This window comes from Crinia signifera, chromosome 4 (genome assembly GCF_055691185.1).
Source record: "Crinia signifera chromosome 4, ASM5569118v1, whole genome shotgun sequence".
Taxonomy (NCBI): Eukaryota; Metazoa; Chordata; class Amphibia; order Anura; family Myobatrachidae; genus Crinia; species Crinia signifera.
In genome coordinates, this window is record NC_139220.1 from 3,484,229 (window position 1) to 3,504,327 (window position 20,099).

The window sequence follows — 20,099 nt, forward strand, 5'->3', positions numbered from 1 at the left end:
CCCCAGTTATTACAGCTCTCTCCCCGTCACCGCCTGTGTTCCCCAGTTATTACAGCTCTCCCCCAACACACCCTGTGTTCCCCAGTTATTACAGCTTTCCCCAAACACACCCTATGTTCCCCAGTTACTACAGCTCTCTCCCCGTCACCGCCTGTGTTCCCCAGTTATTACAGCTCTCCCCCAACACACCCTGTGTTCCCCAGTTATTACAGCTCTCCCCCGCCCCCCAGTGTTCCCCAGTTATTACAGCTCTCCCCCGACACACCCTGTTTTCCCCAGTTATTACAGCTCTCCCCCGCCACCCCCTGTGTTCCCCAGTTATTACAGCTCTCCCCCGCCACCCCCTGTGTTCCCCAGTTATTACAGCTCTCCCCCGACACACCCTGTGTTCCCCAGTTATTACAGCTCTCCCCCGCCACCCCCTGTGTTCCCCAGTTATTACAGCTCTCCCCCGACACACCCTGTGTTCCCCAGTTATTACAGCTCTCCCCCGACACACCCTGTGTTCCCCAGTTATTACAGCTCTCCCCCGACACACCCTGTGTTCCCCAGTTATTACAGCTCTCCCCCGCCAACCCCTGTGTTCCCCAGTTATTACAGCTCTCCCCTGTCACCCCCTGTGTTCCCCAGTTATTACAGCTCTCCCCCGCCACCCTGTGTTCCCCAGTTATTACAGCTGTCCCCCGACACACCCTGTGTTCTCCAGTTATTACAGCTCTCCCCCGACACACCCTGTGTTCTCCAGTTATTACAGCTCTCCCCCGACACACCCTGTGTTCCCCAGTTATTACAGCTCTCCCCCGTCACCCTGTTTTCCCCAGTTATTATGGCTCTCCCCCGCCAACCCCTGTGTTCCCCAGTTATTACAGCTCTCTCCCCGTCACCCTCTGTGTTCCCCAGTTATTACAGTTCTCTCCCCGTCACCGCCTGTGTTCCCCAGTTATTACAGCTCTCCCCCGTCACCCTCTGTGTTCCCCAGTTATTACAGCTCTCCCCCGTCACCCTCTGTGTTCCCCAGTTATTACAGCTCTCCCCCGACACACCGTGTTCCCCAGTTATTACAGCTCTCCCCCAACACACCCTGTGTTCCCCAGTTATTACAGCTCTCCCCCGTCACACCCTGTGTTCCCCAGTTATTACAGCTCTCCCCCGTCACCCTCTGTGTTCCCCAGTTATTACAGCTCTCCCCCGACACACCCTGTGTTCCCCAGTTATTACAGCTCTCCCCCGTCACCCCCTGTGTTCCCCAGTTATTACAGCTCTCCCCCAACACCCTCTGTGTTCCCCAGTTATTACAGCTCTCCCCCGACACACCCTGTGTTCCCCAGTTATTACAGCTCTCCCCGTCACCCTCTGTGTTCCCCAGTTATTACAGTTCTCTCCCCGTCACCGCCTGTGTTCCCCAGTTATTACAGCTCTCCCCCGTCACCCTCTGTGTTCCCCAGTTATTACAGCTCTCCCCCGTCACCCTCTGTGTTCCCCAGTTATTACAGCTCTCCCCCGACACTCCGTGTTCCCCAGTTATTACAGCTCTCCCCCAACACACCCTGTGTTCCCCAGTTATTACAGCTCTCCCCCGTCACACCCTGTGTTCACCAGTTATTACAGCTCTCTCCCGTCACCCTCTGTGTTCCCCAGTTATTACAGCTCTCCCCCGACACACCCTGTGTTCCCCAGTTATTACAGCTCTCCCCCGTCACCCCATGTGTTCCCCAGTTATTACAGCTCTCCCCCAACACCCTCTGTGTTCCCCAGTTATTACAGCTCTCCCCCGACACACCCTGTGTTCCACAGTTATTACAGCTCTCCCCCGACACACCGTGTTCCCCAGTTATTACAGCTCTCCCCCATCACCCCCTGTGTTCCCCAGTTATTACAGCTCTCACCCGCCACCCCCTGTGTTCCCCAGTTATTACAGCTCTCCCCGCCACCCCGTGTTCCCCATTTATTACAGCTCTCCCCCGACACACCATGTGTTCCCCAGTTACTACAGCTCTCCCCCGACACACCCTGTGTTCCCCAGTTATTACAGCTCTCCCCCAACACACTCTGTGTTCCCCAGTTATTACAGCTCTCCCCCGTCACCCCCTGTGTTCCCCAGTTATTACAGCTCTCCCCCGACACACCCTGTGTTCACAAGTTATTACAGCTCTCCCCCAAAACCTGTGTTCCCCAGTTATTACAGCTCTCCCCCGCCACCCCGTGTTCCCCAGTTATTACAGCTCTCTCCCCGCCACCCCCTGTGTTCCTCAGTTATTACAGCTCTCCCCCGCCACCCCGTGTTCCCCAGTTATTACTGCTCTCCCCCACCACCCCGTGTTCCCCAGTTATTACAGCTCTCTCCCCCGCCACCCCGTGTTCCCCAGTTATTACAGCTCTCCCCCGCCACCCCGTGTTTCCCAGTTATTACAGCTCTCCCCTATCACCCCCTGTGTTCCCCAGTTATTACAGCTCTCCCCCAACACACCGTGTTCCCCAGTTATTACAGCTCTTTCCCGACACCCCCTGTGTTCCCCAGTTATTACAGCTCTCCCCCCTGTCATACCCTGTGTTCCCCAGTTATTACACCTCTCCCCCGACACACCCTGTGTTCCCCAGTTATTACAGCTCTCCCCCGACACACCCTGTGTTCCCCAGTATTACAGCTCTCCCCCTGACACACCCTGTGTTCCCCAATTATGACAGCTCGCCCCCGTCACCCCCTGTGTTCCCCAGTTATTACAGCTCTCCCCCACCACCCTGTGTTCCCCAGTTATTACAGCTCTCCCCCACCACCCCGTGTTCCCCAGTTATTACAGCTCTCCCCCGACACACCCTGTGTTCCCCAGTTATTACAGCTCTCCCCTGTCACCCCCTGTGTTCCCCAGTTATTATAGCTCTCCCCCAACACACCCTGTGTTCCCCAGTTATTACAGCTCTCTCCCCACCAACCCCTGTGTTCCCCAGTTATTACAGCTCTCCCCCAACACCCCCTGTGTTCCCCGGCTATTACAGCTCTCCCCCTGACACACCCTGTGTTCCCCAGTTATTACAGCTCTCCCCCTGACACACCCTGGGTTCACCAGTTATTACAGCTCTCTCCCTGACACCCCCTGTGTTCCCCAGTTATTACAGCTCTCCCCCTGACACACCCTGTGTTCCCCAGTTATTACAGCTCTCCCCCGACACACCCTGTGTTCCCCAGTTATTACAGCTCTCCCCCTGACACACCCTGTGTTCACCAGTTATTACAGCTCTCTCCCTGACACCCCCTGTGTTCCCCAGTTATTACAGCTCTCCCCCTGACACACCCTGTGTTCCCCAGTTATTACAGCTCTCCCCCGACACACCCTGTGTTCCCCAGTTATTACAGCTCTCCCCCTGACACACCCTGTGTTCCCCAGTTATTACAGCTCCCCCCCTGACACACCCTGTGTTCCCCAGTTATCACAGCTCTCTCCCTGACACCCCCTGTGTCCCCCAGTTATTACAGCTCTCTCCCTGACACACCCTGTGTTCCCCAGTTATTACAGCTCTCCCCCGTCACCCCCTGTGTTCCCCAGTTATTATAGCTCTCCCCCAACACCCCCTGTGTTCCCCAGTTATTACAGCTCTCCCCCGACACACCCTGTGTTCCCCAGTTATTACAGCTCTCCCCCGACACACCCTGTGTTCCCCAGTTATTACAGCTCCCCCCCTGACACACCCTGTGTTCCCCAGTTATTACAGCTCTCTCCCTGACACCCCCTGTGTTCCCCAGTTATTACAGCTCTCCCCCGTCACCCCCTGTGTTCCCCAGTTATTACAGCTCTCCCCCTGACACACCCGGTGTTCCCCAGTTATTGCTGCCAGATCCTTGGACGGGATCCTCTGCTCTGTGAGTGGGAACAGTTGTCAGTGCAGTGTCCGCTCTCAGCCAATCAGTGAAGCCCCATTCACTTCTGTTACAGTGTCCTCGAGTGACCTGTTATTTTGTTGCGGTTCTTTACACAGCGTCCAGGGACCGTACTTTGGGGTCAGCTCGGTTTGTTGTCCAGGTAAGAACCCCGGATGCCCACTAGGAAGGGAGAGGATCCCGTCCGAGGAGTCTGTGAGTATTACATTGGTTAATGAGGGAGGGGGAGAAATAAACGATTACAACATTCCGTGTGTCTGTGATGTGTCTTTTTTGTAATTGTTTTATTACAGGCAGTTAATGTCCGGGCATGCTGGCACTTCTGGTTCTACAAGTGCCATCATGCTTTGGCAGGCATACTGGGACTTGTAGGCCACCTGTAATAAACGATATTAATAACTCTTAATTAACACTTTGAGTGCCAAGTGAATTTATCAAAATACGGGTGAATATTGCCAGGAAAACCTTTATATCCACCATAATGACCGGTAATGTCACTTTATATAGGGAATATAATCTGTATCCACCATAATGACCGGTAATGTCACTTTATATAGGGAATATAATCTGTATCCATCATAATGACCGGTAATGTCACCTTATATAGGGAATATAATCTGTATCCACCATAATGACCGGTAATGTCACTTTATATAGGGAATATAATCTGTATGCATCATAATGACCGGTAATGTCACTTTATATAGGGAATATAATCTGTATCCATCATAATGACAGGTAATGTCACTTTATATAGGGAATATAATCTGTATCCATCATAATGACTGATAATGTCACCTTATATAGGGAATATAATCTGTATCCATCATAATGACCGGTAATGTCACTTTATATAGGGAATATAATGTGTATCCATCATAATGACCGGTAATGTCGCCTTATATAGGGAATATAATCTGTATCCACCATAATGACCGGTAACGTCGCCTTATATAGGGAATATAATCTGTATCCACCATAATGACCGGTAACGTCACTTTATATAGGGAATATAATCTGTATCCATCATAATGACCGGTAATGTCACTTTATATAGGGAATATAATCTGTATTCACCATAATGACCGGTAATGTCACTTTATATAGGGAATATAATCTGTATCCACCATAATGACCGGTAATGTCACTCTATATAGGGAATATAATCTGTATCCACCATAATGACCGGTAATGTCACTTTATATAGGGAATATAATCTGTATCCACCATAATGACCTGTAATGTCACTTTATATAGGGAATATAATCTGTATCCATCATAATGACCGGTAATGTCACTTTATATAGGGAATATAATCTGTATCCACCATAATGACCGGTAATGTCACCTTATATAGGGAATATAATCTGTATCCACCATAATGACCGGTAATGTCACTTTATATAGGGAATATAATCTGTATTCACCATAATGACCGGTAATGTCACTTTATATAGGGAATATAATCTGTATTCACCATAATGACCGGTAATGTCACTTTATATAGTGAATATAATCTGTATCCATCATAATGACCGATAATGTCACTTTATATAGGGAATATAATCTGTATCCACCATAATGGCCGGTAATGTCACTTTATATAGGAAATATAATCTGTATCCACCATAATAACCGGTGATGTCACTTTATATAGGGAATATAATCTGTATCCATCATAATGACTGGTAATGTCACTTTATATAGGGAATATAATCTGTATCCATCATAATGACCGGTAATGTCACTTTATATAGGGAATATAATCTGTATCCACCATAATGACCGGTAATGTCACTTTATATAGGGAATATGATCTGTATCCACCATAATGACCGGTAATGTCACCTTATAAAGGGTATATAATCTGTATCCACCATAATGACCGGTAATGTCACTTTATATAGGGAATATAATCTGTATCCACCATAATGACCGGTAATGTCACTTTATATAGGGAATATAATCTGTATCCACCATAATGACCGGTAATGTCACTTTATATAGGGAATATAATCTGTATCCACCATAATGACCGGTAATGTCACTTTATATAGGGAATATAATCTGTATGCATCATAATGACCGGTAATGTCACTTTATATAGGGAATATAATCTGTATGCATCATAATGACCGGTAATGTCACTTTATATAGGGAATATAATCTGTATCCATCATAATGACAGGTAATGTCACTTTATATAGGGAATATAATCTGTATCCATCATAATGACTGATAATGTCACCTTATATAGGGAATATAATCTGTATCCATCATAATGACCGGTAATGTCACCTTATATAGGGAATATAATGTGTATCCATCATAATGACCGGTAATGTCGCCTTATATAGGGAATATAATCTGTATCCACCATAATGACCGGTAACGTCGCCTTATATAGGGAATATAATCTGTATCCACCATAATGACCGGTAACGTCACTTTATATAGGGAATATAATCTGTATCCATCATAATGACCGGTAATGTCACTTTATATAGGGAATATAATCTGTATTCACCATAATGACCGGTAATGTCACTTTATATAGGGAATATAATCTGTATCCACCATAATGACCGGTAATGTCACCTTATATAGGGAATATAATCTGTATCCACCATAATGACCTGTAATGTCACTTTATATAGGGAATATAATCAGTATCCATCATAATGACCGGTAATGTCACTTTATATAGGGAATATAATCTGTATCCACCATAATGACCGGTAATGTCACCTTATATAGGGAATATAATCTGTATCCACCATAATGACCGGTAATGTCACTTTATATAGGGAATATAATCTGTATTCACCATAATGACCGGTAATGTCACTTTATATAGGGAATATAATCTGTATTCACCATAATGACCGGTAATGTCACTTTATATAGGGAATATAATCTGTATCCATCATAATGACCGATAATGTCACTTTATATAGGGAATATAATCTGTATCCACCATAATGGCCGGTAATGTCACTTTATATAGGAAATATAATCTGTATCCACCATAATGACCGGTGATGTCACTTTATATAGGGAATATAATCTGTATCCATCATAATGACCGGTAATGTCACTTTATATAGGGAATATAATCTGTATCCACCATAATGACCGGTAATGTCACTTTATATAGGGAATATAATCAGTATCCATCATAATGACCGGTAATTTCACTTTATATAGGGAATATAATCTGTATCCACCATAATGACCGGTAATGTCACTTTATATAGGGAATATAATCTGTATCCATCATAATGACAGGTAATGTCACTTTATATAGGGAATATAATCTGTATCCATCATAATGACTGATAATGTCACCTTATATAGGGAATATAATCTGTATCCATCATAATGACCGGTAATGTCACCTTATATAGGGAATATAATGTGTATCCATCATAATGACCGGTAATGTCACCTTATATAGGGAATATAATCTGTAACCATCGTAATGACCGGTAATGTCACTTTATATAGGGAATATGAATATAATCTGTATACATCATAATGACCGGTAATGTCACTTTATATAGGGAATATAATCTGTATCCACTATAATGACCGGTAATGTCACTTTATATAGGGAATATAATCTGTATCCATCATAATGACCGGTAATGTCACTTTATATAGGGAATATAATCTGTATTCACCATAATGACCGGTAATGTCACTTTATATAGGGAATATAATCTGTATCCACCATAATGACCGGTAATGTCACTTTATATAGGGAATATAATCTGTATCCATCATAATGACCGGTAATGTCACTTTATATAGGGAATATAATCTGTATCCACCATAATGACCGGTAATGTCACCTTATATAGGGAATATAATCTGTATCCACCATAATGACCGGTAATGTCACTTTATATAGGGAATATAATCTGTATTCACCATAATGACCGGTAATGTCACTTTATATAGGGAATATAATCTGTATTCACCATAATGACCGGTAATGTCACTTTATATAGGGAATATAATCTGTATCCATCATAATGACCGATAATGTCACTTTATATAGGGAATATAATCTGTATCCACCATAATGACCGGTAATGTCACTTTATATAGGGAATATAATCAGTATCCATCATAATGACCGGTAATGTCACTTTATATAGGGAATATAATCTGTATCCACCATAATGACCGGTAATGTCACTTTATATAGGGAATATAATCTGTATCCACCATAATGACCGGTAATGTCACTTTATATAGGGAATATAATCTGTATTCACCATAATGACCGGTAATGTCACTTTATATAGGGAATATAATCTGTATCCACCATAATGACCGGTAATGTCACTTTATATAGGGAATATAATCTGTATGCACCATAATGACCGGTAATGTCACTTTTTATAGGGAATATAATATTTTATAGTAAATGTTGCCTACTACCATAGTGCCTAGTATAGTGCATGCTGCCTACTGCCGGAGTGCTTAGTATAGTGCATGCTGCCTACTACCGGAGTGCCTAGTATAGTACATGCTGCCTACTACCGTAGTGCCTAGTATAGTGCATACTGCCTTCTACCGGAGTGCCTAGTATAGTGCATGCTGCCTACTACCATAGTGCCTAGTATAGTATATGCTGCCTACTACCGGAGTGCCTAGTATAGTGCATGCTGCCTACTACCATAGTGCCTAGTATAGTGCATGCTGCCTACTACCGGAGTGCCTAGTATAGTACATGCTGCCTACTACCATAGTGCCTAGTATAGTGCATGCTGCCTACTACCGGAGTGCCTAGTATAGTGCATGCTGCCTACTACCGGAGTGCCTAGTCTAGTGCATGCTGCCTACTACAGGAGTGCCTAGTATAGTGCCTAGTATAGTGCATGCTGCCTACTACCGGAGTGCCTAGTATAGTACATGCTGCCTACTACCGGAGTGCCTAGTATAGTGCATGCTGCCTACTACCATAGTGCCTAGTATAGTACATGCTGCCTACTACCGGAGTGCCTAGTATAGTACATGCTGCCTACTACCGGAGTGCCTAGTATAGGGCATGCTGCCTACTACCGGAGTGCTTAGTATAGTGCATGCTGCCTACTACCAGAGTGCCTAGTATAGTGCATGCTGCCTACTACCATAGTGCCTAGTATAGGCCATGCTGCCTACTACCATAGTGCTTAGTATAGTGCATGCTGCCTACTACCGGAGTGCCTAGTATAGTGCATGCTGCCTACTACCATAGTGCCTAGTATAGGCCATGCTGCCTACTACCATAGTGCCTAGTATAGTACATGCTGCCTACTACCGGAGTGCCTAGTATAGTACATGCTGCCTACTACCGGAGTGCCTAGTATAGTACATGCTGCCTACTACCGGAGTGCCTAGTATAGTACATGCTGCCTACTACCGGAGTGCCTAGTATAGTGCATGCTGCCTACTACCGGAGTGCCTAGTATAGGGCATGCTGCCTACTACCGGAGTGCCTAGTATAGTGCATGCTGCCTACTACCGGAGTGCCTAGTATAGTGCATGCTGCCTACTGCCGGAGTGCCTAGTATAGTGCATGCTGCCTACTACCGGAGTGCCTAGTATAGTGCATGCTGCCTACTACCATAGTGCCTAGTATAGTGCATGCTGCCTACTACCGGAGTGCCTAGTATAGTGCATGCTGCCTACTACCGGAGTGCCTAGTATAGGGCATGCTGCCTACTACCGGAGTGCCTAGTATAGTGCATGCTGCCTACTACCGGAGTGCCTAGTATAGTACATGCTGCCTACTACCATAGTGCCTAGTATAGTGCATGCTGCCTACTACTGGAGTAGTTATCGGGATGCTGGCAGAGAAACAGACATATCTGAGACTGACCAATAAAAGGTAAAGATTAACATGGGCAAATGAACACAGACATTGGACAGAGAAGATTGGAATAAAGTGTCCTGGACTGCTTAGAAGTCTGCTTAGTGCATATGTCCTCTACCCCCCCCCCCCCCACACACCTTCCACACCAAGGGGTGCTAATTGCACTGCTGTGATGGTTGCTGGTGCTGGCTGGGTGTGGGCTGATGGGTATTGCTGGCTGCTGCTGTGATATGTGTTGCTGGGAGGTGGAACAAGGGGCGGTGCAGCTGGTGCATTGCACTTTGCCCGCTGCACTGAAGGGGCCCACAGCAGATGGCAGTATAGTAGCAGTGCACTCAGTGGTGGAATTATTTGCTTGGGGGCACCAACAAATTTGCTAGGGCCGGCTCTGCACACATGTATGTATATGTATACACGTGTGTATGGGCGATCCAGTCACCGGGCAGCACAAGTGCAAGTTCCCTAGCCTGCATCACTCAGCATGTCTTCTAGGGGAAATCGCCCTGTGCTAGCCGGTACAGTATTGCTCTGTCCCTCCAGCCTCACTTCCCTTGTACACGTCTTGGATCCTCTGCACAATATACAGGAAACACATGACTTGGTGGTGATTGGCCATCTCATGGACCGTGATGAGCGGAGTGACAGATGCCGCACACACAGAACCATCGTACCCCGTCATTGTGATATGTTGCTATTGACCCACTCTGTCCTTTTGTTTTGCAGAACGGGGAATAAATCTGTATTAGTCATAGTAAGATATAATGATGACTGAACCGCCAGACCCGGCACAGAAGCGACGCCGCGTGTCCAAACTCAAAGTAAGGAGCTGGGATATCCCGACAGAGATGGTGGTCGATCCGCCATCGCCTGTAGGACGTATTTCCTTTACTGGCGGATACATAGAACTTTTCTTGTAATTCCAGGTTTTCTTCTTCGCCTTGTCCTTATCTTATATCAGCAAGAACGTGGCCTTCGCCTACGCTCGGAGTATGATCACTCAGATCGAGAGAAGGTTCAACATTCCCTCCTCGCTTGTTGGGGTGATTGACAGCAGCTTTGATATTGGTAATGTATACATATTGGGGTTACTGCAGTGTGTGACCGAGGGACCCCCGGATAATAACAGTACTTGGGGCACCCCAGATAGACTTTCTAGCCAACCTCTTATTGAATGTTCCACTGGGTGGGGTGACCAAGAGGAGAAAATGCTCCCAGCACCCCAACGATGGCGGCTGGTTAAGAATTATCAGCCCCCAAACTATCAATAGACTATAATAATCAGGGCGATCAGTGCTTAATTAATACATAATCAGTAAATGAGAACGCTGTTTGTAGAGGGAAAAGTGACAAACACACATTTATTAATTACTCAGATAAAGTAAATAGATCCAATTAATCACAACCAACCGACAGTAATTCCCTAACCGGCTCCCGAATCAGCGACTGCGACTCCCGAATCAGCGACTGCGACTCCCGAATCAGCGACTGCGACTCACGAATCAGCGGCTGCGACTCACGAATCAGCGGCTGCGACTCCCGAATCAGCGCCTGCGACTCCCGAATCAGCGCCTGCGACTCCCGAATCAGCGCCTGCGACTCCCGAATCAGCGACTGCGACTCCCGAATCAGCGACTGCGACTCCCGAATCAGCGACTGCGACTCCCGAATCAGCGACTGCGACTCCCGAATCAGCGACTGCGACTCCCGAATCCGCGACTGCGACTCCCGAATCCGCGATTGCGACTCCCGAATCCGTGACTGCGACTCCCGAATCAGTGACTGCGACTCCCGAATCAGTGACTGCGACTCCCGAATCAGTGACTGCGACTCCCGAATCAGTGACTGCGACTCCTGAATCAGTGACTGTTATAACTAACGCCATGGGTTCCAGTGTCCAGTACTAAGCAGCAGGTGTTACCGAAGTGGGATCAATGTTCCCAAACAGTCCTCTATGTAATATGTAGGGAATGAGACAATCACACAGTGAACCCTCGCTGGTTACATTACGGATCACTCAGTATATTCTCTTCCTTCCTGTGTTATAGGAAACATATTGGTGATCACCATTGTCAGCTACTTTGGGGCAAAGCTACATCGTCCCCGCATGATAAGTATCGGGTGTCTGGTCATGTTCCTGGGGGCCTGCATAACAGCGTTACCTCATTTCATCATGAAGCGGTAAGATAACTCCATATTAATGAGAGAGAGAGCGATGTTACTGGCGGACATGCATGTTACACTCGCTGTTACTGAACATGTACAATATACACGTATGGGGTAAAGGAAACACATACAGGGCCTGATGCAGTCAGACAATGCCATTGGGCACTACGGTAGTAGGCAGCATGCACTATACTAGGCACTATGGTAGTAAGCAGCATGCACTATACTAGGCACTATGGTAGTAGGCAGCATGCACTATACTAGGCACTCCGGCAGTAGGCAGCATGCACTGTACTAGGCACTCCGGCAGTAGGCAGCATGCACTGTACTAGGCACTCCGGCAGTAGACAGCATGCACTATACTAGGCACTCCGGCAGTAGGCAGCATGCACTGTACTTGGCACTCCGGCAGTAGGCAGCATGCACTGTACAAGGCATTCCGGTAGTAGGCATCATGGCCTATACTAGGCACTCCTGTAGTAGGCAGCATGCACTATACTAGGCACTCCGGCAGTAGGCAGCATGCACTGTACTAGGCACTCCGGTAGTAGGCAGCATGCACTATACTAGGCACTCCGGCAGTAGGCAGCATGCACTGTACTAGGCACTCCGGTAGTAGGCAGCATGCACTGTACTAGGCACTCCGGTAGTAGGCAGCATGCACTATACTAGGCACTCCAGTAGTAGGCAGCATGCACTATACTAGGCACTACGACAGTAGGCAGAATGCACTATACTAGGCACTCCGGCAGTAGGCAGCATGTACTATAATAGGCACTCCGGTAGTAGGCAGCATGCACTTTACTAGGCACTCCGGTAGGAGGCAGCATGCACTATACTAGACACTCCGGTAGTAGGCAGCATGTACTATACTAGGCACTCCGGCAGTAGGCAGCATGCACTATACTAGGCACTCCGGTAGTAGCCAGCATGCCCTATACTAGGCACTATACTAGGCACTCCGGTAGTAGGCAGCATGCACTATACTAGGCACTCCAGTAGTAGGCAGCATGCACTATACTAGGCACTATGGTAGTAGGCAGCATGCACTATACTAGGCACTCCGGCAGTAGGCAGCATGCCCTATACTAGGTACTCCGGTAGTAGGCAGCATGCACTATACTAGGCACTCCGGCAGTAGGCAGCATGCACTATACTAGGCACTCCGGTAGTAGCCAGCATGCCCTATACTAGGCACTATACTAGGCACTCCGGTAGTAGCCAGCATGCACTATACTAGGCACTCCGGTAGTAGGCAGCATGCACTATACTAGGCACTCCGGCAGTAGGCAGAATGCACTATACTAGGCACTACGGTAGTAGGCAGCATGCACTATACTAGGCACTCCAGTAGTAGGCAGCATGCACTATACTAGGCACTCCAGTAGTAGGCAGCATGCACTATACTAGGCACTATGGTAGTAGGCAGCATGGCCTATACTAGGCACTCCGGTAGTAGGCAGCATGCACTATACTAGGCACTCCGGTAGTAGGCAGCATGCCCTATACTAGGCACTCCGGCAGTAGGCAGCATGCACTGTACTAGGCACTCCGGCAGTAGGCAGCATGCACTGTACTAGGCACTCCGGCAGTAGGCAGCATGCACTATACTAGGCACTCCGGCAGTAGGCAGCATGCACTGTACTTGGCACTCCGGCAGTAGGCAGCATGCACTGTACAAGGCATTCCGGTAGTAGGCCTCATGGCCTATACTAGGCACTCCGGTAGTAGGCAGCATGCACTATACTAGGCACTCCGGCAGTAGGCAGCATGCACTGTACTAGGCACTCCGGTAGTAGGCAGCATGCACTATACTAGGCACTCCGGCAGTAGGCAGCATGCACTGTACTAGGCACTCCGGTAGTAGGCAGCATGCACTGTACTAGGCACTCCGGTAGTAGGCAGCATGCACTATACTAGGCACTCCAGTAGTAGGCAGCATGCACTATACTAGGCACTACGACAGTAGGCAGAATGCACTATACTAGGCACTCCGGCAGTAGGCAGCATGTACTATAATAGGCACTCCAGTAGTAGGCAGCATGCACTTTACTAGGCACTCCGGTAGGAGGCAGCATGCACTATACTAGACACTCCGGTAGTAGGCAGCATGTACTATACTAGGCATTCCGGTAGTAGGCAGCATGCACTGTACTAGGCACTCTGGTAGTAGGCAGCATGCACTATACTAGGCACTCCGGTAGTAGGCAGCATGCACTATACTAGACATTCCGGTAGTAGGCAGTATGCACTATACTAGGCATTTCGGTAGTAGGCAGCATGCACTATACTAGGCACTCCAGTAGTAGGCAGCATGCACTATACTAGGCACTCTAGTAGTAGGCAGCATGCACTATACTAGGCACTCCGGTAGTAGGCGGCATGCACTATACTAGACATTCCAGTAGTAGGCAGTATGTACTATACTAGGCATTCCGGTTGTAGGCAGCATGCACTATACTAGGCACTCCGGCAGTAGGCAGCATGCACTATACTAGGCACTCCGGTAGTAGGCAGCATGCACTATACTAGGCACTCCGGTAGTAGGCAGCATGCACTTTACTAGGCACTCCGGTAGTAGGCAGCATGCACTATACTAGGCACTCTGTTAGTAGGCAGCATGCACTATACTATGTACTCCGGTAGTAGGCAGCATGCACTATACTAGGAACTCCGGTAGTAGGCAGTATGCCCTATACCAGGCACTCCGGTAGTAGGCAGCATGCTCTATACTGTGTACTCCGGTAGTAGGCAATATGCCCTATACTAGGCTTTCCGGTAGTAGGCAGCATGCACTATATTAGGCACTCCGGTAATAGCCAGTATGCCCTATACTAGGCGTACCGGTAGTAGGCAGCATGCTCTATACTATGTACTCCGGTAGTAGGCAGTATGCCCTATACTAGGCGTACCAGTAGTAGGCAGCATGCACTATACTAGGCACTACGGTAGTAGGCAGCATGCACTATACTAGGCACTCCGGTAGTAGGCAGCATGCCCTATACTATGTACTCCGGTAGTAGGCAGCATGCCCTATACTATGTACTCCGGCACTAGGCAGCATGCACTATACTAGGCACTACGGTAGTAGGCAGCATGCACTATACTAGACACTCCGGTAGTAGGCAGCATGCACTATACTAGGCACTCCGGTAGTAGGCAGCATGTACTATACTAGGCACTCCGGTAGTAGGCAGCATGCCCTATACTATGTACTCCGGTAGTAGGCAGCATGCACTATACTAGGCACTCTGGTAGTAGGCAGCATGCACTATACTAGGCACTCCGGTAGTAGGCAGCATGCACTATACTAGACACTCCGGAAGTAGGCAGCATGTACTATACTAGGCACTCCGGTAGTAGGCAGCATGCACTATACTATGTACTCCGGTAGTAGGCAGCATGCACTATACTAGGAACTCCGGTAGTAGGCAGTATGCCCTATACCAGGCACTCCGGTAGTAGGCAGCATGCTCTATACTGTGTACTCCGGTAGTAGGCAGTATGCCCTATACTAGGCGTGCCGGTAGTAGGCAGCATGCACTATATTAGGCACTCCGGTAGTAGGCAGTATGCCCTATACTAGGCATACCGGTAGTAGGCAGCATGCTCTATACTATGTACTCCGGTAGTAGGCAGTATGCCCTATACTAGGCTTACCAGTAGTAGGCAGCATGCACTATACTAGGCACTACGGTAGTAGGCAGCATGCACTATACTAGGCACTACGGTAGTAGGCAGTATGCCCTATACTAGGCGTGCCGGTAGTAGGCAGCATGCACTATATTAGGCACTCCGGTAGTAGGCAGTATGCCCTATACTAGGCATACCGGTAGTAGGCAGCATGCTCTATACTATGTACTCCGGCTGTAGGCAGTATGCCCTATACTAGGCTTACCAGTAGTAGGCAGCATGCACTATACTAGGCACTACGGTAGTAGGCAGCATGCACTATACTAGGCACTACGGTAGTAGGCAGCATGCCCTATACTATGTACTCCGGTAGTAGGCAGCATGCCCTATACTATGTACTCCGGCAGTAGGCAGCATGCACTATACTAGGCACTACGGTAGTAGGCAGCATGCACTATACTAGGCACTCCTGTAGTAGGCAGCATGCACTATACTAGGCACTCCGGTAGTAGGCAGCATGTACTATACTAGGCACTCCGGTAGTAGGCAGCATGCCCTATACTATGTACTCCGGTAGTAGGCAGCATGCACTATACTAGGCACTCCGGTAGTAGGCAGCATGCACTATACTAGGCACTCCGGTAGTAGGCAGCATGCACTATACTAGGCACTCCGGAAGTAGGCAGCATGTACTATACTAGGCACTCCGGTAGTAGGCAGCATGCACTATACTATGTACTCCGGTAGTAGGCAGCATGCACTATACTAGGAACTCCGGTAGTAGGCAGTATGCCCTATACCAGGCACTCCGGTAGTAGGCAGCATGCTCTATACTGTGTACTCCGGTAGTAGGCAGTATGCCCTATACTAGGCGTGCCGGTAGTAGGCAGCATGCACTATATTAGGCACTCCGGTAGTAGGCAGTATGCCCTATACTAGGCGTACCGGTAGTAGGCAGCATGCTCTATACTATGTACTCCGGTAGTAGGCAGTATGCCCTATACTAGGCGTACCGGTAGTAGGCAGCATGCTCTATACTATGTACTCCGGTAGTAGGCAGTATGCCCTATACTAGGCGTGCCGGTAGTAGGCAACATGCACTATATTAGGCACTCCGGTAGTAGGCAGTATGCCCTATACTAGGCGTACCGGTAGTAGGCAGCATGCTCTATACTATGTACTCCGGTAGTAGGCAGTATGCCCTATACTAGACATACCAGTAGTAGGCAGCATGCACTATACTAGGCACTACGGTAGTAGGCAGCATGCACTATACTAGGCACTCCGGTAGTAGGCAGCATGCACTATACTAGGCACTACGGTAGTAGGCAGCATGCACTATACTAGGAACTCCGGTAGTAGGCAGCATGCCCTATACTATGTACTCCGGTATAGTAGGCAGTATGCTCTGTACTAGGCGTATCGGTAGTAGGCATCATGCACTATATTAGGCGCTACGGCAGCATGCACTATACTAGGCAGCATGCCCTATACCAGAACACAGCAACCACCCATGTACTTCCACCTCTATCACATATTTCCCAGGAACTAAAGTACGCTCAATCTGTTCCTGTTGAATATTGCAGGTGACCACACCACTTAGTAATAGATGATTGTTATCTTATTGCCATGAGCAAAGCCTATTGGGACGCTCCCGGTGCACCGTATCAAGATGTCATTGTCCTTCCTACACAGCTACCAGTATGAGAGAGCCACGGTGCCCACGTTACAGAACCTGACGTCTCACGCCTCCCACGCTCACTTGTGTTTGGCAGATCAGAGCCACGCCAGGGACCCCGAGTTCTCTGAAGGTGTAGTTTATATTTGTATTCTCCATGTCTGTGTTCTTCCCCAGCCCGGCAGGCAGTGTGGTAATATACTGAGTGCTAGTGGTAATATACTGGGTGCTAGTGGTAATATACAGGGTGCCAGTGGTAATATACTGAGTGCTAGTGGTAATATACTGGGTGCTAGTGGTAATATACAGGGTGCCAGTGGTAATATACTGGGTGCCAGTGGTAATATACTGGGTGCTAGTGGTAATATACTGGGTGCTAGTGGTAATATACTGGGTGCCAGTGGTAATATACTGGGTGCCAGTGGTAATATACTGGGTGCTAGTGGTAATATACAGGGTGCGAATGGTAATATACTGGGTGCCAGTGGTAATATACTGGGTGCCAGTGGTAATATACTGGGTGCTAGTGGTAATATACTGGGTGCTAGTGGTAATATACTGGGTGCCAGTGGTAATATACTGAGTGCTAGTGGTAATATACAGGGTGCGAATGGTAATATACTGGGTGCTAGTGGTAATATACAGGGTGCGAATGGTAATATACTGGGTGCTAGTGGTAATATACTGGGTGCCAGTGGTAATATACTGGGTGCCAGTGGTAATATACTGAGTGCTAGTGGTAATATACAGGGTGCGAATGGTAATATACTGGGTGCTAGTGGTAATATACTGGGTGCTAGTGGTAATATACTGGGTGCTAGTGGTAATATACTGGGTGCTAGTGGTAATATACAGGGTGCGAATGGTAATATACAGGGTGCGAATGGTAATATACTGGGTGCTAGTGGTAATATACTGGGTGCGAATGGTAATATACTGAGTGCTAGTGGTAATATACTGGGTGCTAGTGGTAATATACTGGGTGCCAGTGGTAATATACTGGGTGCTAGTGGTAATATACTGGGTGCCAGTGGTAATATACTGGGTGCTAGTGGTAATATACTGGGTGCCAGTGGTAATATACTGGGTGCTAGTGGTAATATACTGGGTGCCAGTGGTAATATACTGGGTGCGAATGGTAATATACTGAGTGCTAGTGGTAATATACAGGGTGCGAATGGTAATATACAGGGTGCGAATGGTAATATACTGGGTGCTAGTGGTAATATACTGGGTGCCAGTGGTAATATACTGGGTGCGAATGGTAATATACTGAGTGCTAGTGGTAATATACTGGGTGCTAGTGGTAATATACTGGGTGCCAGTGGTAATATACTGGGTGCGAATGGTAATATACTGAGTGCTAGTGGTAATATACTGGGTGCTAGTGGTAATATACTGGGTGCTAGTGGTAATATACTGGGTGCCAGTGGTAATATACTGGGTGCGAATGGTAATATACAGGGTGCTAGTGGTAATATACTGGGTGCCAGTGGTAATATACTGGGTGCCAGTGGTAATATACTGGGTGCTAGTGGTAATATACTGGGTGCCAGTGGTAATATACTGGGTGCTAGTGGTAATATACTGGGTGCTAGTGGTAATATACTGGGTGCTAGTGGTAATATACTGGGTGCCAGTGGTAATATACTGGGTGCCAGTGGTAATATACTGGGTGCGAATGGTAATATACTGAGTGCTAGTGGTAATATACTGGGTGCTAGTGGTAATATACTGGGTGCTAGTGGTAATATACTGGGTGCTAGTGGTAATATACTGGGTGCTAGTGGTAATATACTGGGTGCCAGTGGTAATATGCTGGGTGCTAGTGGTAATATACTGGGTGCTAGTGGTAATATACTGGGTGCCAGTGGTAATATACTGGGTGCGAATGGTAATATACTGAGTGCTAGTGGTAATATACTGGGTGCTAGTGGTAATATACTGGGTGCCAGTGGTAATATACTGGGTGCGAATGGTAATATACTGAGTGCTAGTGGTAATATACTGGGTGCTAGTGGTAATATACTGGGTGCTAGTGGTAATATACTGGGTGCCAGTGGTAATATACTGGGTGCGAATGGTAATATACTGAGTGCTAGTGGTAATATACAGGGTGCGAATGGTAATATACTGAGTGCTAGTGGTAATATACTGGGTGCTAGTGGTAATATACTGGGTGCTAGTGGTAATATACTGGGTGCCAGTGGTAATATACTGGGTGCGAATGGTAATATACTGAGTGCTAGTGGTAATATACAGGGTGCGAATGGTAATATACAGGGTGCGAATGGTAATATACTGGGTGCTAGTGGTAATATACTGGGTGCCAGTGGTAATATACTGGGTGCGAATGGTAATATACTGAGTGCTAGTGGTAATATACTGGGTGCTAGTGGTAATATACTGGGTGCCAGTGGTAATATACTGGGTGCGAATGGTAATATACTGAGTGCTAGTGGTAATATACTGGGTGCTAGTGGTAATATACTGGGTGCGAGTGGTAATATACTGGGTGCCAGTGGTAATATACTGGGTGCGAATGGTAATATACAGGGTGCTAGTGGTAATATACTGGGTGCCAGTGGTAATATACTGGGTGCTAGTGGTAATATACTGGGTGCTAGTGGTAATATACAGGGTGCGAATGGTAATATACTGGGTGCTAGTGGTAATATACTGGGTGCTAGTGGTAATATACAGGGTGCGAATGGTAATATACTGGGTGCTAGTGGTAATATACTGGGTGCTAGTGGTAATATACTGGGTGCCAGTGGTAATATACTGGGTGCGAATGGTAATATACTGGGTGCTAGTGGTAATATACAGGGTGCTAGTGGTAATATACTGGGTGCCAGTGGTAATATACTGGGTGCTAGTGGTAA

The 20,099-nt window shown here is 47.3% G+C and overlaps 1 protein-coding gene across 5 annotated transcripts in view; it reads left to right on the top strand.

Annotated features, from left to right (window-relative positions):
• The first annotated feature begins 3,819 nt into the window (after positions 1 to 3,819).
• LOC146073559 (solute carrier organic anion transporter family member 1A2-like) overlaps positions 3,820 to 20,099 on the top strand; it is a 49,583-nt gene continuing 33,303 nt past the window's right edge. For 2 of the 5 annotated variants that reach the window (XR_014473289.1, XM_083180756.1), the window contains exons 1-5: positions 3,826 to 4,069; positions 10,464 to 10,558; positions 10,664 to 10,805; positions 11,786 to 11,918; positions 17,232 to 17,347. Coding sequence is in view for 4 of the 5 variants with exons in the window: in XM_083180756.1 (XP_083036882.1) it covers positions 10,502 to 10,558; positions 10,664 to 10,805; positions 11,786 to 11,918; positions 17,232 to 17,347 (448 nt within the window). In the remaining variant the exon portion in view is untranslated. Of the gene's footprint in view, positions 4,070 to 9,294; positions 10,559 to 10,663; positions 10,806 to 11,785; positions 11,919 to 17,231; positions 17,348 to 20,099 lie in introns of those variants that run through there. The other 3 variants (XM_083180759.1, XM_083180758.1, XM_083180757.1) reach the window with 3 other exon arrangements.